Genomic DNA, 17746 nt, shown 5'->3' with positions numbered 1-17746 from the left:
GGACTCAGTGACTTGGTTCCAGTGACAATGTGTCACTTCCGGGACTAGGTCACAAAAGGCTGTGACCTTTTCCTTTTTCTCACTCTTGGATCGCTGTACTTGGGGAAGCCTGTTGATGTGTCATGAAGACACTCACAAAGCCTTGTGAAAAAGTCTGTGTGGCCAGGAACTGAGGTCTCTGAAGAGCCTCCAGCCCCAGCCAGGCCTTCAGATGACTGCAGAGACTGGGACCCCTGCACCGCCCCGCCCTGTCCCACAGTGTGACTCAGATGGCCCTGGCTTCCACCCTTTACCCCTCCCATCACCCACACTTGCACTCGAGCCCTCAGAAGAGGAGGACCTTAAATCACTGGGGTCTCTGTGTGTTTCCCCCTCTTTCGACTACAGCCCATCCCTGCAGGGGCAGAGGGAGGAGCGGTGGGAATAGATACACGAGTGAGCACGACAGGGGACCTCTCCCTGTTGCCTGGCACTACGGCACCAAAAATGCCTGTACTCAGAGCTGGAAGGGCAGTGGTGAGCAGGAACACATCTCCAGCCCCGTGTGAGGATGCATCAGGATTAACAGGTTAGGGCTATCTGGATATAGACTTGAACAGGAGTACTTCCTATAGGGAGAACCTGGGAGGGCATTGAGGACCTGAACTCCCCACAGAAGGGCTGAACTATTATTATGAGCAGGTCACACCTCCAAACCTGGAGAAACCCGTATTACAAAGACACAGGCTGCAGTTGTGTTGATGGCACCTTTAACATGCTTTCCCCCCAGCTTTTTTTTTTTCCTTTCGTTTTCATTTAATTAATTAATTAATGGCTGTGTTGGGTCTTCATTGCTGCGCACGGGCTTTCTCTAGTTGCGGCGAGCGGGGGCTACTCTTCATTGCAGTGCACGGGCTTCTCATTGCAGTGGCTTCTCTTGTTGCAGAGCACTGGCTCTAGGCGCGTGGGCTTCAGTAGTTGTGGCATGTGGGCTTCAGTAGTTGTGGCACGTGGGCTCCGTAGTTGTGGCTCACGGGCTCTAGAGCGCAGGCTCAGTAGTTGTGGCGCATGGGCTTAGTTGCTCCATGGCATGTGGGATCTTCTGGACCAGGGCTTGAACCCCTGTCCCCTGCATTGGCAGGTGGATTCTTAACCACTGCGCCACCAGGAAAGTCCTCCCCCCACCTCCTGCAGCTTTACTGAGGCATAATTGACAAAAATGATATATATTTAAGGTTTACAATATGATGTTTTGATAATATGTATACATTGTGAAATGATTACCACAGTCAAACTAACTAACGTATCCAACTCCTCTCATAGTTACCATCTGGGGGGTGGTGGTGTGAGAACACTTAAGATCTACTCCCCTAGCAAATTTCAAATAGTATACAATACAGTATCGTTAATATCAGTCACCATGCTGTACATTAGGTCTTCGGAACTTATTCATCCTGGGTAATTCTGCAGCTTTGTTCCCTTTGACCAACATCTCCCTATTTACCCCACCCACAACCCCTGGCAACCACCATTCCACTCCTTGCTTCTAGGAATTTGACTTTTTTAGGTTCCATATATAAGTGAGGTCCCGTAGTATTTGCCTTTCTGTGCCTGGCTTCTTTTATTTCATTTAGTGTAATGTCCTCCAGGTTCATCTATTGCTGTGATCTGAATGTTTTTGTTTTCCATAATGGCTGTACATTACATGCTCACCAACAGAGCACAGGGGTCTTTTCTTGTCAGCACTTCATCTTTTATTATTTTGATAATAGCCATCAGGTGTGGTGTGATATCTCATTGTGGTTTGATTTGCATTTCCCTGATGATTAGTGATGTTGAACACTTTTTCATATACCTGTTGACCATTTGGGTGTCTTTGGAAAAATATCTACTCAGGTTCTTGCCCTTTTTAAAATCAGGTTATTTGTATTCTTGCTTGAGTTGTTTGAGTTCCCTATATATTTTGGATATTAATTCCTTATCAGATGTATGGTTGGCAGATATTTTCCCCATCAAATAGGTTGTTCCTTCACTGTTTCTTGATTCCTTTGCTATACAGAGGCTTTTTAGTTTAATACAACCTCATTTGACTATCTTTTTTCATTGCCTATGCTTTTTGCGGTCTTATCTAAAAAAGGATTACACACACCAATGTCAAGAAGCCTTTCCCCTATGTTTTCTTCCAGTATTTTTATAGTTTCAGATCATATGTTTTAGACTTTAATCCATTTGAGTTGATTTTTGTATATGGTGTGAGATAAGGATCCAATTTTATTCTTCTGCTTGTGGCTATCCAGCTTTCCCAACACCATTTATGGAAGAGACTGTCCTTTCTCCATTGTATGTTGTTGCACTTTTTTGAAATCAATTGACCATAAATGTGTGGATTTTATTTCTGGGCTCTCTGTTCTCTTTTATTCATCTACATGTCTGTTTTTATGCTAGTCTCATACAATTTTGATTAATATAGCTTTGTAATATATTTTGAAATCAGGTAATGTAATACCTCCAGCTTTGTTCTTCCTGTGCAAGATGGCTTTGGTTATCAGGGTCTTTTGTGGTTCCGTATAAATTTTAGGATTGTTTTTTCTACTTCTCTTAAAACTTACATTGGACTCTTGATAGGGATTGCACTGAATCTTTAGATGGCCTTGGGTAGCATGGAAATGTTAACAATATTAATTCTTCCAATCAATGAACACAGGATATATTTCCATTTATATGTGTCTTCTTCAATTTCTTTCATCAGTGTTTTATAGTTTTCAGTGTACAGATCTCTCATTTCCTTGGTTAAACTTATTCCTAAGTATTTTATTTTATTTTATGCAATTGAAAATGGAATTGTTCTCTTAATTTCTTTTTCAGATATTTCATTGTTAATTCTAAAAAGACAACTGATTTTTCTATGTTGATTTTATATCCTGCAACTTTACTGAACGTGTTTATTAGTTTCAGTAGCTTGTTTGTGGAGTCTTTAAGGTGTTCTCTATGTAATATCATGTAATCTGAAAACAGAGACAATTTTATTTCTTCTTTTCCAATTTAGATGCCTTCTATTACTTTTTCTTGCCTAATTGCTCTGGCTAGGACTTCTAGTGGTATATAGAATAGAGATGATGACAGTGGGCACTCTTTTCTTGTTCCTGATAGTAGAGGGAAAACTTTCAGCTTTTCACCATTTAGTATGACGTTAACTGTCAGCTTGTCATATATGGTCTTTATTTTAACACGCTTTTTAAAAAGTGCTTTGTAAGAGGTTTTCTGTGGAAAATTGGTAAAATCAAGTGAGATAAAAAGTTTTATTCAAAGGGGAAAACTCAATTAAGAGAATGCTTTAAATTGACCCTTGTGTTGCTGGAAAAGTTGAAAGATCTGAACCTTTGGTACTTTGAGGGGTATTAAGGGACATAAAACAACAAAGATACAAGAAATAACAAGTACTAATAACCAGGTTTAAAAAATTTTTTTTAAATATTTATTTATTTATTTATTTTGTTGCGCCAGGTCTGGGTTGCAGCAGACGGGCTCCTTAGTTGAGGCTCATGGGCTTCTTAGTTGCGGCTCACCAGCTCCTTAGTTGTAGCCCGCAGACTCCTTAGTTGTGGCATGCTAGCTCTTGGTTGCGACACGCATATGGGATCTAGTTCCCTGACCAGGGATTGAACCCGGGCCCCCTGCATTGGGAGTGCAGAGTCTTAACCACCAAGGAAGTCCCAGAAAGCTTTAGGTTCTTAAACAAGGTCTATCACATCCCCCTTTCACAGATCCCAGGCAATAGTTCAAAGAGGAATCATAGCTTTTGCTGTCAGTTTCAGGTATAAACCAACTCTCATTTTCAGGCTTTAGAAAGTCCAGCTCAGTCTATACCAAAACTTCAACCTCTCATCCAGTTCAGATGCCAAGGGGTGTTAGGTGCCCACACCTAAAGAGAATTACTGATGCTCTCTTATGTGCTTGACACCTGATCTGTTTCCTGCGCCCTGCACCATCACAGTGGTCGGAAAAACGTCCTAATGCATCTGCTCTGTAGCAGCCTTCCTTCTTCATGGGGTAGTACACGGCTAAAAGAAGCCATGAGCAGTCCTCTCCTCCCACCCCACCAGGTCCATAAGCAATATGTCTTGTATATACAAGAGTCTAAACATTCCCACATATAGGCTGAGAGGGAAAACAGCATTCCTTAAGCACCCACTGTGTGCCAGGCACTTGCCACATGGTAATTCCTTTCATTCTCACAAAACCCTGGAGCCCAGTTTGCAAATGAGGAAGCAAAAGCTCAGAGAGGCTTAGCAACTTGCCTATGATCACACAACCAGGAAATGGACTTGAATCCAGTTCTTCTGAATTGTATCCACTCCCAAATTTATATCCTGAAGCTCTAATCCCCAGTACTTCAAACTGTGACTGTATTTGGAGATAGGGCCTTATGGCTGGGCCGTAATTCAATCTGACTGCTATCCTTATAAGAAGAGGAAATTCGGACACATAGACAACAGGGATGTCCATGCACAGAGCAAAGGCCATGTGAGGATGCAGCTGGAAGGTGGCCATCTACAAGCCAAGGAGAGAGTCCTCAGAGGAAACCAAACCTGCGGACACCTTGATCTTGGACTTCTAGCCTCCAGAACTGTGAGAAAATACATTTGTTGTTTAAACCACCTAATCTGTGGTCTTTTGGTTATGGCTGCCCTAGCAAATGAATATACTGGACTAATGCATTTTCCAGACAGCATGTGGAGAATCACAGAATGTAATTGAGGATATGTCAACATCTTCTCCGCTGAAGACTATTTTTCAGGAGTTGTTGACATGGCATTGAGGCATGGAAGCCAGAGCTGGACAGAGCTAGTTGTTTTGTTCCAGGCTGGGTGCAGGCCTGATGTGAGAGGGGTCTGGCACATGGCGGAGAGAGCCTGGGGGAGGCGGGGGGAGAATGCATTCGCCCAGCCCTCAACTTACAGAGGGGCCTCTGGAACCTAACATTTATAGGCCAGACTGTGTGAAAGTGCCTCACACATGTCATTTCATTTACAGCTAAGGCCTCTGCAGCTGCACACTTGCATTTCCCTTGGCAAGAGGCAAGTCTGTTCTGAGACTTTGCAAGGAGAATCTTGACCCAGGCTGAATTACTCTTAGGGATTTTGGATATCTTGCAATGTAGTTAACTATTTTGCATATACCATGGAAATCCATTCATTAGTTCATTTAATGTTTATTGAACGACTACTGTGTATCAGATTTGACACTTGGGCGGATAAAGAGAAGGACCAGTCATGGGCCTTGTGTTCAAGGAATTAATAATCTACTCAGAGAAATAAGACAAGGTTGAAAGCACAAACTAGAGCTCCCTTTATATTAGCACATATACATACACATGAACATAAGTATTCTTCTTTTTGAATAGTTTAAATGTCTCCTACCACGTGGCAAGGCATTGTATAAGGCATTTTAGAAGTGGTACACTGAGGGACTTGCCTGGCGGCCCAGTGGTTAAGAGTCCACGCTCCCAATGCAGGGGGCAAGGGTTCGATCCCTGGTCGGGGAACTAAGATCCTGCATGTTGCATGGCGGGGCCAAAGGAAAAAAAAAGATAGAAGTGGTATATTGAATCCATAGTGTGGAAGAGGAGACCCCTCTCCCCACACTTACACCCTGGGCCACCCCTTCTAAGGCCATGTGCCCATGCCCTCCAAAAAACAGGAGTTCTCGGTCTGATGGGTCAGAACCCAGGATCCTCACAGGGCCGTGTTGCTCATGAGTGGGCTCACTCTGCCTTGAAGATCAGCTCTGTGGCCTCCTGAGAATTCCTAGGGGCTGCCTACCAGATCTGGCCTTGCCCCCCTCCTCCTCATTCTTGTCTCTGGAGGGGAGGGGAGCAGAAGCCCAAAGAAGGGCTGGTCGTCTCAATTCCCTGGGGAGGAAGAAGCAACCCTCTGTGGCTTCCAGGTCTGACCCACATTCCCCAGCTCAGCCTTTGCCAGAATCCGTCTTGGTTGTTACCACAATTAATAAAGTGTCCCCAGTTCCCACTTGGGTGCTGAGACTTGCATGCAGCCCCCTAGTCAGGTCCTGAGTGGGGAGAGGTGAGTCCCAAGGTTGGCTGTTCCTAGTGCAGGGAATCTCAGGGTTCATCCCCGACCCTTCCTCAGAGCCCCATAAGGGATGTTATCTCCACTGAGCTCTGAGAAGTTTCCTCAGCCGGTGAGCGGCCAAGCTGGGATTCTAACCAGGTACTGTTTGACTTGAAACCGTAGTGCTGTTGCCACCATGCACACTGCCCTCTAAGTGCAAGAATGAAGATGAGGGAACCACCGGGGACGTTCCCAGGAGCAAATGCATCCCTCCTGGCAGAGTTTTCATGGAGGAGGGAACAGTTAAACTTGGGAGATCTGGGAGGATTTGGACATGCAGGGAGGGGTCTTTCCCAGTGGAGGGGAGAGCAGGAATTCTGGAATAGGTGGAATAGGAGACAAACATGAGGCCAGCATTCCCTGCTGGCAGCTCGCAGCAGAAGCTGGAATGCCCTGCACACATGGAGAATCTTCCCCCATCGCCCAGCCGTTCACACTGGGAAGCGACCGCCTGTGTTGCAGGCCACCAAGATCTGCATCCAGCATCTTAGCTTGTTCTCTTTAATCTGAGGACTCTCTGGCCGTGAGGCCCTGCCACTGGCCCCCGAAGGGCCATGGTCACGCCCACCCTGTGCCTGGGCAGGTCCCCTCAGGTGCCTCCCCATTCCCTGTGGTATCTGAACCGGGGCTGGTGGTGTGTAGAACGCAGGCTTTGGGGTACTTGTGTTCTAGCTCTGTGGCCCTGGTCAGGTCACCTAAGCTGCCTTCATTGGCCTCTGTTTCTGCATCTGTAACATGGAGGGAGTGACAGCTACCTCCCAGAGTTGCTGTGAGGCTTTCAAGAAATAACAGGCGGGCTCCCCTGGTGGCGCAGTGGTTGAGAGTCCGCCTGCCGATGCAGGGGACACGGGTTCATGCCCCGGTCCGGGAAGATACCACGTGCCGCGGAGCGGCTGGGCCCGTGAGCCATGGCCGCTGAGCCTGTGCGTCCGGAGCCTGTGCTCCGCAGTGGGAGAGGCCACAGCAGTGAGAGGCCCGCATACTGCAAAAAAAAAAAAAAAAATGAAACAGGTGTGCAAGTATAATAGGTGTTTGATGACTGGTGATTGGCATCAGTGTTTTTATCCCTTAAGATCAGAAAGGCCTCAAAGTCTTCCATGAATCCCTCCCTGAGAAGTACAGTCAAATCTCACCTCTTACCGTCCTCATCGGCTCTGGCACGCCTCCTGCCAAATTCCTGTAATCTAGACGGCGGTGGGCCCTCCCCAGATCACCTCTGACCCTGGTTCCACAGTCCTGGTCACTCCAAGTCTCCTCAGCACTTCTGCATATTCCGAAGAAAGGCTTTTCTCTCCTGCCCAGTCTCTACTTTGTCCTACACCAGCCCAGGATCTGTGAGAAATGTGCCCTTCATCGGTTCTAGTAACTTTATAAAGACCTGGGGGGTGGGGAGGCCTTTGACTGGGGCCAGTGTGATGTGAGAAAGATAGAGCGGTCCAGAGGGCTGGGGAGAGGCTAGGGGTCTGGGCTCAGCAGAGGTGTGGCAGCATCACACTGTAACGAGGAGGTGTAGGACGCGTGCAGATTGGTGCAGCCGCCTTGGGAAAACACAACCGGCCACACTCCACCCTAGAAATACACCCAATCTGGGCGTTATTCACTGTGTCCCTCATCTCCACCTTCAGGACCCTCCTAAGGGGCCTCCTGCATCCTCCCACGTCCATTTCTAAGTCCCTTTCTTGCCATTTGTATGCCAGGGTGATCCCGTTAAAACAAGAGTCAGAGCTTGTCGCTCCTCTGTTCAAAACCCTCCACTGGCTTCCACCTTAAAACAAAGCCCAGACTCTACATGACCTGGCCCCTGTGTCTTCTCCCACCCTTTCTCCCTCACCCACCCCTGCTTATTCTACTCCAGCCACAGGGGCCTACTTTCCGCGCCTGAGACACACCACGTCCCCTCAGGTCTCTGCCAAGATGTCACCTCCTCGGGGAGGCCCTCCCTGATTAGTCCTCTCTCCATTCTGCATCACACTGAATGCCTGGACTACGCTTCTTGTCTGTCTTGACACCTTCACTACAGTGCAATTTCCTGAGGGCAAGGAATTTTATATATTCAGTTCACGCTAAATCCCTAACTCTTAGATCTTTGCATGGGACACAGCAGGAACTCAGTAATTATTTTTGAATGAATGAATCCTCTGACTTCTCTCTTACCTTCCTGAATCATTTTTTTTTTCTATTTCCATCTTCTCCAGTGTAGCCTTGTCCATCCACCTCCTAAGGACACACATGTGTTTGCAAAACATTCGGTAACTGTATATAAGGAAACAGGTTATCACATAATCCATGGTAACCACATGGAACATTTTTTTTTTTAATCTCTCTAGTGCTTAAAAAAAAAAAATCACTACTCTCTTAACCCAGATTGTGTAGGTATATATTTTGGCCTTGCAGATAGCCCTTTCCCTGTGGCTGAGCATTTTTAAAGCACTTTAAGACTTTAAGGAGGGGATTAAATACTGCACATGCTGAGGCCCCGGTTTGCAGTTTGTTCCCACACAGCCTGCAGGATGGGGAACCTCCTGGTTGCAGGAACCATAGGGCCTCACTGAACGCAAACCCCAAAGCGGCGAGAGGCTGCCATGCCTGTGTGTGTTCTCCTCAGGTTATTTTTTCCTAAAGTCTGTGGTTCTAAAACGTCCCTCAGCAGCTGCTGGTATTGCTTGCATTGGCCAAGATGTCCCTTCCCACAACAGGGGTGGGCATGTGCATAATTTTACAGAGCTGGGGCCGTGCTCCTTTCCCACACTGTGGAGTCGTGGGCAGCCCTGGCCTAGCAGTGTGTTAGGAGCGAGCCGTCCTGTTCCAGGGCCTCAGCAAACAGCACAGCCCCACGCCCTCGATCTCCACCTTCAGCTGCAGAGACTAGATCCAAGCTTTGAGACCGATGCTTTGCCTTTACCTTCGGCCAGGTCAAATTATGGCACGGCCCTTCCTCCCCACCCCATCCAACCTCTTGGAATCCAAGGTGGGAGGGTATTGGTGATGGGGAGAGGCATGAGGTGAGGTCGGGGAGGTGATGGGGTCGGGAGTGATAACGTTCTCGCAATAAAGTATCATGGCCAGTACAGACAGTAAACTAGGAACATGCACTTGGTCTGGCTAGAAGACGATGAAATGAATGTCAACTATGTTTTCGAGGGCTCACCCTCTGGGAAACCTCAGGCAGACCCACCACCCCACCTGTGAGAGTGGGGCTGAGGTCTGTTGTATAGGTATGTATTTTGTTACATGTAAGCCTTTGGTGGCTTAACAATTCTTTTGAGCTCTTTTATTTCTGTGATTCTTGAAATATGTAACATCAGGAAACTGGCTTTGCTCAGGATTCAGGATGTTTTCCCTGCCTGTGGGCTTCAGTTCAAACTCCATCCAACCTTGGTTGTCACAGACGATTTTGGGGTCTCCTCCGGCATCTCGAGCCCTCTCTGACTTCCTGTCTTAAAGCTGTGACCTTCCCATTTCCCTTCCAAGAATGTGGTTTCCCCTCTTCATAGCTGAATGATTCTTGGACCCACAGCATTTCTGAGTCTGGTAGAGACGAGGTTGGCTGATGATATTCCCTTGGGGAGCAAGTCTGGCCTGAGGCCTTGGAGCAATGGTGGCATCTGGCTTGGGTGTCAGCGGGAGGTTTCAGGTCTAGTCTTGCCAGTGATCGCTCCACCTGCTGGACAGTGGCCTGAATCTCTGCTGCTGCCCCTGGAGCCTCACAGAAGCCTCAATTTTCTCATCTGCAAAACAGGAATTAACGTTAGTCCTGCTGCCTTGCTCGTGACCGTCAAATGAAAAAAACAAAACAAAACTGTTAAACAAGATTTTATAAACAGTAAAGCCCTGGGACTTCCCTGGTGGCACAGTGGTTAAGAATCCACCTGCCAATGCAGGGGTCATGGGTTCCAGCCCTGGTCCAGGAAGATCCCACGTGCCGCAGAGCAACTAAGCCCGTGCGCCACAACTACTGAGCCTGCGCTCTAGAGCCCGTGAGCCACAACTACTGAGCCCACGTGCCACAACTACTGAAGCCCACACGTCTAAAGCCCGTGCTCTGCAACAGGAGAAGTCACCGCAATGAGAAGCCCACACACTGCAACAAAGAGTAGCCCACGCTGGCCGCAACCAGAGAAAGCCCGTGGGCATCAACGAAGACCCAATGCAGCCAAAAATAAATAATAAATAAATTTATTACAGAAACATTTATATATTCACTTAAAAAAAAAGTAAAGCCCTACATCACAATTATTTATTTAGCGCACCAATGACGTTTATTGTATAAAACAGAAGTAAAAGGGGGGATTAAATAATAGGAATTAAATAACAATAGATTTGGGGTCAAGGTTCTTTTAGGGGAAAAAGCAAAGTAAATGGGTTTCTTTTCTGCAGAACTTCCCAGGGGCTTTGGTATGCTAGTATATAGTATACATTGCCAAGAGGGACATACAATAAGCTGCATTTCTCAATTTATTTAAACTCGTCTGCTTTTTAAAAACGGAGTTAGAATTGGTGCACCTCCAGCTCAGCTTGGGGGAAGGCTGTGTTGTAAGGTTATTGTCACTGCTGTGACTGCACTCCAGATGCAGTGGCTCAAGGCCCGCCCAATGCAAATCTCTTCTCTGAAAGTGAGGACAACCACACCTCCTGCACTGCAGAGGACCAGCGGGCTCACGGCCTGGGGGAGTCTGGCTAGGCACCTTAGACTTACTAGCAGCTTTCTCAGCCGAGCTTTCCATTGCGCTGCGAGGCTCCATCAGTTCTGGCTCCGACTTTAGCCTTTGCTGCGGGACAGGGCTGTGAGGAAGGGCTCTCCCAGGCTTCCCAGCTGCCCTGTCTTGTCTGCCTGCTGCTGACGCAGCTGCCGGCGGGGGTGGCCGGGGCCTTGGTGTAAGTGAATCACCCTTCATGCTGGGCCAGGAAGACCAGGCTCACAGCTCTGTTCTCTGCCAGAACCAGACAATAATGGTCTGTCTGCCCCTCTCAGCACGTCGGCAGGGACTTCTTGAACCTTGAACATGCAGGAAAGACACCTTTTCCCTTTCTTCTTTCTTCTGTACTCCTAAGATAGCCAAGAATTTGATTTCGGGAAAAAAATCCTTTTTTTTATTTTTATTTTTTTTTATTTTTCTTTTTTTTGCGGTATGCGGGCCTCTCACTGTTGTGGCCTCTCCCATTGCGGAGCACAGGCTCCGGATGCGCAGGCCCAGCGGCCATGGCTCACGGGCCCAGCCGCTCCGCGGCATATGGGATCCTCCCAGACCGGGGCACGAACCCGTATCCCCTGCATCGGCAGGCGGACTCTTAACCACTGCGCCACCAGGGAGGCCCTCCTTTTATTTTTAAATTGCAAAGTAAGTAATGCTCACTGTAAGAATTTCCACTAATACAAATATGATTTGTATAAGGTTTAAAAGGTATAGAAGGCTAAGAAGGTGTTATTTGTATAAGATTGAAAAGGAAAGTTTCCCTCTTTTTCCCCTTAGCCCACATGCTTCCATCCCCAAGTGTGTAGTGTACATTGTTCTAGGGTTTCTCTTTGCCTTTCTCTTAGCACATATAAATAATTGATAAATAGACTTGCTTTTTTGGTCAGATTCACTGCAACTTTCCAGTTTCACTCAACATGGACAAGCTTCCATGTCAGTGCATAAATGGGAACTATCTTTTTCTTATTTTTTAAAGTCACATTTATAGAGGGAAATTTTTTTTTTTTTTTTTTTTTTGGCTGTGACACGTGGCTTGTGGGATCTTAGTTCCCCAACCAGGGATTGAACCCATGCCCCCTGTAGTGGAAGTGAGGAGTCTCAACCACTGGACCGCCAGGGAAGTCCCCTACTGAGGGAAAATTTACATAAAGTAAAACTTACTGTTTTTAAGAGTACAGTTGGCTGTGTTTTGACATAGGAGACAACCACTGCAATCAAGATAGAGAACACTGCTCTCACCACCAAAAGTTCCCTTTGCAATCAACTTTCTCCTCACAACCCTAACTCCTGGCAGCCACTGATCTGTTCTCCATCCCTAGAGTTTTCTCTTTCCCAGAAGGCTGTGTACATGTAATTAAGCAGGATTAGCATTTTGTGTTGGCTCCTTCCACTTTGCATGATGCGTCTGAGATTCAGCCATGTCCCTCGTTTCGGCAGTTCATCACATGTTACTGACTACAGTTGCCTTGTACACAGTTTGTTTATCTAGTCACCAGTTAATGGCCACTTGGGTTGTTTCTAGTTTTTGGTTATTACAAGTAAAGTGGTTATGAACATGCACATACATACTAGTCTTTGGGTGGAAATATGTTTCATTTCTTTTAAACAAATACCAAAGAGTAGAATTGTTGGGTAGTGTAGTAAGTATATATCTAACTTTATAAGAAACTGCCAAACTGTTTTCCAAAATGGTTGTGCCATTTTGCATTCCCACTAGCAACTAGGAGAGTTCCAGTTGCTCTACATCCTCACCGACTCTTGGAATTGTCAGTCTTTTTAATTTTAGCCCTTCTAGTAGTATGTAGTGGTATTTCACTATGGTTTTCATTTACATTTTCCTAGTGACTAATGAGGTTGAGTATATTTTCATGTGCTTGTTTGCCATGCATGTATCTTCTTTGGTAAAGTACCCATTCACACCTTTTGCCCATTTATTTTTATTTATTTATTTTTTTGTAGTACGCTGGCCTCTCACTGTTGTGGCCTCTCCCGTTGCAGAGCACAGGCTCCAGACACGCAGGCTCAGCGGCCATGGCTCACGGGCCCAGCTGCTCTGCGGCATGTGGGATCTTCCTGGACCAAGGCACGAACCCGTGTCCCCTGCATCAGCAGGTGGACTCTCAACCACTGCGCCACCAGGGCAACCCTTGCCCATTTATTTTAATTGGGTTGTTCCATTATTAATGAGTTGTAAAAGTTCTTTATGTATTTTGAATACAAGTCCCTTATCATATATGTGTTTTGCAAGTGTTCTCTTCTAGTTTTTGGCTTGTCTTTTCAATTTAACGTTGTCTTTTGAAGAGCAGAAGTTTAAAAATTTTGATGAGTCCATGAAAAATTTTTTCTTTTATTGTTTGTGCTTTTTGTGTCCTATTTAAGAAACCTTTTTTCACAGAAGCAGGGATGGGGGGGAATGGGAAGATATTGATCAAAGGGAACAAAGTTTTAGTTACGTAGGATGAATAAGTTCTAGAGTTCTACTGCACAGCATGGTGACTATAGTTAATAATACTGTAGTGTACACTTGAAATTTTCTAAGAGAGTACTTCTTAAGCGTTCTCACTAGAAAAAAAATAACCATGTGAGGTAATGAATGTGTTAATTAGCTTGACTGTAGTAATCATTTCACAATGTATATGTACATCAAAAAAATCATGTTGTTACACCTTAAATATATAGAATTTTTTAAAAAAGAGAAATATTTGCCTAATCCAAGGCCACTAAGATTTTCTCCTGTTTTCTTCTAAAAGTTCAATGATTTTAGCTTTTACATTTAGGTCTATGATCTACTTTGAGCTAATTTTTATGTAGGGGGCAATGTAAGGGTTATGGTTCATTCTTGTTTGTTTTGCATATGGAAGACCAATTTTCCAGCATCATTTGTTGCAGAGACTACCTTATTCTTTGTAATGACTGTATAATGTTTCACTGAATGGAGTGAAAGCCTGTTTCAAATCTGAGGCTGTGATGAATATCCTTGCATCTAAAGCACTGGGCAGTTGAATGAGTATTTCTGTGGAATCTCTGGGTGAAATGGCATGTGCATGTTAAGTGTTAAGTGATGGGGACCCCAGATTGTTTCTTAGTATTCCCCCCCACCTACAAGGCTTGGGGTGGAAGGCTCTAACTTTGATTGGCTTTATTGGTGTAACCTTTCACAAATCTCAGATAATTTCTTTCTGGAAAAATCCAATAGCTTGTGTTATTAGATTCTGAAAGATTCAGAGCCCTTCCAGAAGTGTTTGAAGAGAGATAATAATTTCTGCCTCAGTCAGTTAAGGTCACCTGATGTGAAATAGGCTCATAAAACACATGGTCCATGGGACACAGAAATTTACAAAACACGATTTAATAAATATTGGGAGCTTATAAATACCTCTGTGCTGGGGCCTCCCCAGAGGGTAGAGGTTACCGTCGTAACTTGACATCAGTAGTGACTTCCCCCTGGTGGCCTGAGTGTACATTCAGCCTCCTGTATGCAGGCCACTGTCCACAGTCTCCATGCTCGCCCCAGCCCTCCCTGGACAAGGCCCTGGCCCACAGCTTAGTATGGCTGGAGCATAAGTTTATGTCACTTTTCCTACTTTCTTTTCATCTTACAATGGTGTGATTGGATCACATTAACTGACATTGTTGAGGATCTATTAGGTGACGAGGACTGTCCTGGGGCCTGTAGGGGTGCACAGAGCTCTGGAACAGTCCCTCATATATTTTTAAAAAATATTTATTTATTTATTTGGCTGCGCCGGGCCTTAGTTTCGGCATGCAGGATCTTTGTTGCCGCGTGCAAGATCTTTAGTTGCGGCACGAAAACTCTTAGTTGCGGCACGTGGGCTCTAGTTCCCTGACCAGGGATCAAACCTGGGCCCCCTGCAATGGGAGCGCGGAGTCTTAGCTGCTGGACCACCAGGGAAGTCCCAGTCTCTCATCTTTAGAGAAGTTAACACAGGTTAAAAAGCAACATACGGTGGTTTAGAAGCAGTTCAAAAACAATACCAGCAGGTGTCACGGGCAGGACATAGTGACATAATCTGTGCCAACTGCATGGTCAGTGGTGAAATCTGTGCGCTGAGAGAAGGAGATATCCCTTTGTTTCTCACAGGAGGAATCAGAGCTGGACGGTAAAAGTTCAGATTCTGGCACCAAGTTACTTAAAAGTTACCTTCCCCCCACGTAGCCTGCATCTTCTCCAAGCCACCCAAAGCCCACTGCTGGGGCCAGAGGTTTCCAGAGTTAATGAGAACAAGCCTGAGAATTCCCTGGTTGGACTTGGCCAACAATCACGATCCTTCTATTAAACATTTTGGGAACAGCGACATGGGGTACCCCCTCTTTAAGCTGCCCTGTTAATTTTGAATGTAACTCAAGTATATTCTTCATGCTTTTCTTATAAATCCTGTATCAGTTAGCTGTTGCTGCATAACAAATCACCTTAAGACCTAGTGGCTTCAGGACACTGAAGGCAAAAACAACAGCCATCTCATTTGCTCATGAATCTGTAATTTGGGCTGCGTTCATCTGTGTAGTTCTTCAGCTGGTCTCCCCTGGTCACTTCTGTGACTGCCATCATCTGGGGACCTGAATGAGGCCAGATGATCCAAATTGACCTCACTCTCATGTCTAGTGCCTCTTCTGAGATGGCCAGACAGCCAGGGGCCTGCTGCTTCCCGCTTCCTGTGGCCTATTCAATAGTCCAGACTTTTTAATGTGGCAGCTGGTTTCCAAGAAAAGGCAAAAGCAAAAGCTGCCAGACCTGTTAAGACCTAGGCCTGGAAATGGCACAGTGTCACTTCAGCCACATTCTGTTGGTCAAAGCTAGTCACAAGGCCAGCCCGGACTGGACGGGAGGGGAAACAGACCCTGCCTCTTGTTGGGAAGAGTGGAGTGTACATACAGGGATGGGAGAGATTGTTGGTGGCCATATCTGCCGCCCATTTACGATGGCTCCGCGGGTTTCATTTTGGCTGTCTCTATACACAATTTTAAATTCATGTATGAGTCATCCCGCGTTACCTAATTTAACCTTTCCAACAAGGCTTTAAAGGGGAATGCCTCCATTGTATGAGAAAACTGAGGCTTAGAGAGATCAAGCAATTTGTCCACGGTCACAGCAGAGCTGGAGTCAAGCCCCTCTGGTGCTGGCGCCGTGGGTATCGCCTCATCCTATGCTTTCACCCAACCCCACCTTCCCCCAGAGTGAGGCTCAGCTACTGGACCCCAGAGTCAGGAGCTACCACACCATTTCTGAATTAGCTCCCATGAGGCCCTGGGAGTATGTTATGTAGATCAAAGCAAAATGTGGGTTATTATTTTAATTATTTATATAGAGAGACCTAAGGATCTCTATAACAGTCTTTATAAACTCATAAGAGGATTCATCAAAGGATGTGACACTTTTTATTTGAAGAATTTTGTCTGGCCGAAGGTCAAGTCAATGATGTTGTTTCCCAAATGCAGTTTGATCAATAATCATTCACTTTGCAATACATTGACACTTTTCATTTTTTCATGCGCTGCTTTGCATGGGATACAGGCTGTAGATTCTGGAGAGAGAGAAACACTTTTTTATGGAGAAAGCTGTCTTGGAAACTGTAAAATCTCCCCACCCACACCTCCACGTTTTATTGGATGATTAAAGAAAAAAAATCCAGGGTCAGCTTTACATCTGTCCCCCAGTGGGTAAAAATGTCACAGACTGACATCAGAAGGATTTGTCTCCACGGAAGTTCAGTTTGAATCCAGAGGTTCGAATGGATTCTGTGATGCTGCTGGACACCCCAGCTGTGAGGCGATAGGCACTGGTGGATAATCAATGAGGAAATCTGTCTGCCCTTGAGGACTGCTTCTAGTGGATGTTTGAGATCTGGCTGCCTTTTTAATCACCTCTTCAATGGCCTCTTACCTCAGTCGCCAAAGAAGAAAATTCAGATATCTTAATTTTAATGAGGGCATTTGATCCAGTGCTCAAGATAAATATAACCCTGTGTAGTACGGAGAAGGTTTAGTGGGAAATGGTTGGCATTCTTTCTTGGTAAAGGCATGGGGAAAGGAGAGAGAGGGAGAGAGAGGGAGGGAGAGAGAGAGACGGAGAGAGAGAGGCAGAGAGAGTGAGGGAGAGAGAGAGAGGCAAACAGCGTGGGGAAGACAAAGCACAGATAAGCGAGGCTCCTTGCAGCCCTCCGTTGAGAACTTGACACTTTCCAGACCGCAGCCAGCATGGTTGTCCTGAATCCAGTGACCCTGGGAATTTATCTTCAGCTTTTCTTCCGCTTCATCGTGTCTCAGCCCACTTTCCTCACCAGCGTGCTTCCGATTTCAGCAGGTAAAGCAGGACCACAACTTCCCTGTCTCCCCTGTGTCGGGCAGGGGGAGGGAGGAGGGCTGTTCTGCAGCCGTCCCCCTCGGGGTGGAGGGAGGCTGGGAGGGAGCCGGCCCCAGCAGCCTCCGGTCGCCCGGCCAGCCCCCGTTGGGACGCCCCTTCTGTCCTTGTCCCCGCCCGGCTGCTCAAAGCCAGAGACCCTTAAACAGACTGTTTCTTCCCCTCACTGGCTGCTGGGTTGCGTTTGGGTCGGGAATTGTGGGGAGCTTAACAGAGGCAGAGGGGAAGGCAAGTGAGTCGTCCAGACACTTCGATAAATACAGCCCTGACCCTTCGCGGGGGGCTCGGCCCACAGAGGATGCTGTGCAGCGGGCTGACCGGGAGTCCCGTTGGTTGTCCCGGGTCCGGGGGCCCCTGCAGCCTCAGGACCAGGTCTCCGTCTCTCCGGCCCCGTGGGCTTTCCTGCTGGGCTTTCTTCCCGAGGTGGGCTTCTCTTTGGCCTCAGCGAAGAGGGGAGGTGGAGGGGCTGCAGGGGGCAGGCGGGCCCGGAGCTGGGCTTAGCGCTGGGGGTGGGGAGAGGGTTCTTTCCGCCCGGCCTGGCAACCTCTCCGAGGGCTCCAGGC

The 17746-nt window shown here is 46.7% G+C and overlaps 1 protein-coding gene across 2 annotated transcripts in view; it reads left to right on the top strand.

Moving 5' to 3' along the window:
- The first annotated feature begins 17020 nt into the window (after window positions 1-17020).
- Window positions 17021-17746, top strand: part of COLQ (collagen like tail subunit of asymmetric acetylcholinesterase) — a 64292-nt gene continuing 63566 nt past the window's right edge. For both annotated transcript variants that reach the window (XM_060099462.1, XM_060099461.1), the window contains exon 1: window positions 17021-17126. In XM_060099462.1, the coding sequence (XP_059955445.1) occupies window positions 17021-17126 (106 nt within the window). The remainder of the gene's footprint in view (window positions 17127-17746) is intronic.

Source organism: Mesoplodon densirostris, chromosome 5, assembly GCF_025265405.1.
Source record: "Mesoplodon densirostris isolate mMesDen1 chromosome 5, mMesDen1 primary haplotype, whole genome shotgun sequence".
NCBI lineage: Eukaryota > Metazoa > Chordata > Mammalia > Artiodactyla > Ziphiidae > Mesoplodon > Mesoplodon densirostris.
Note: the sequence above shows the minus strand (reverse complement) of the source record. Positions and strands in the feature narration are given on the sequence as shown.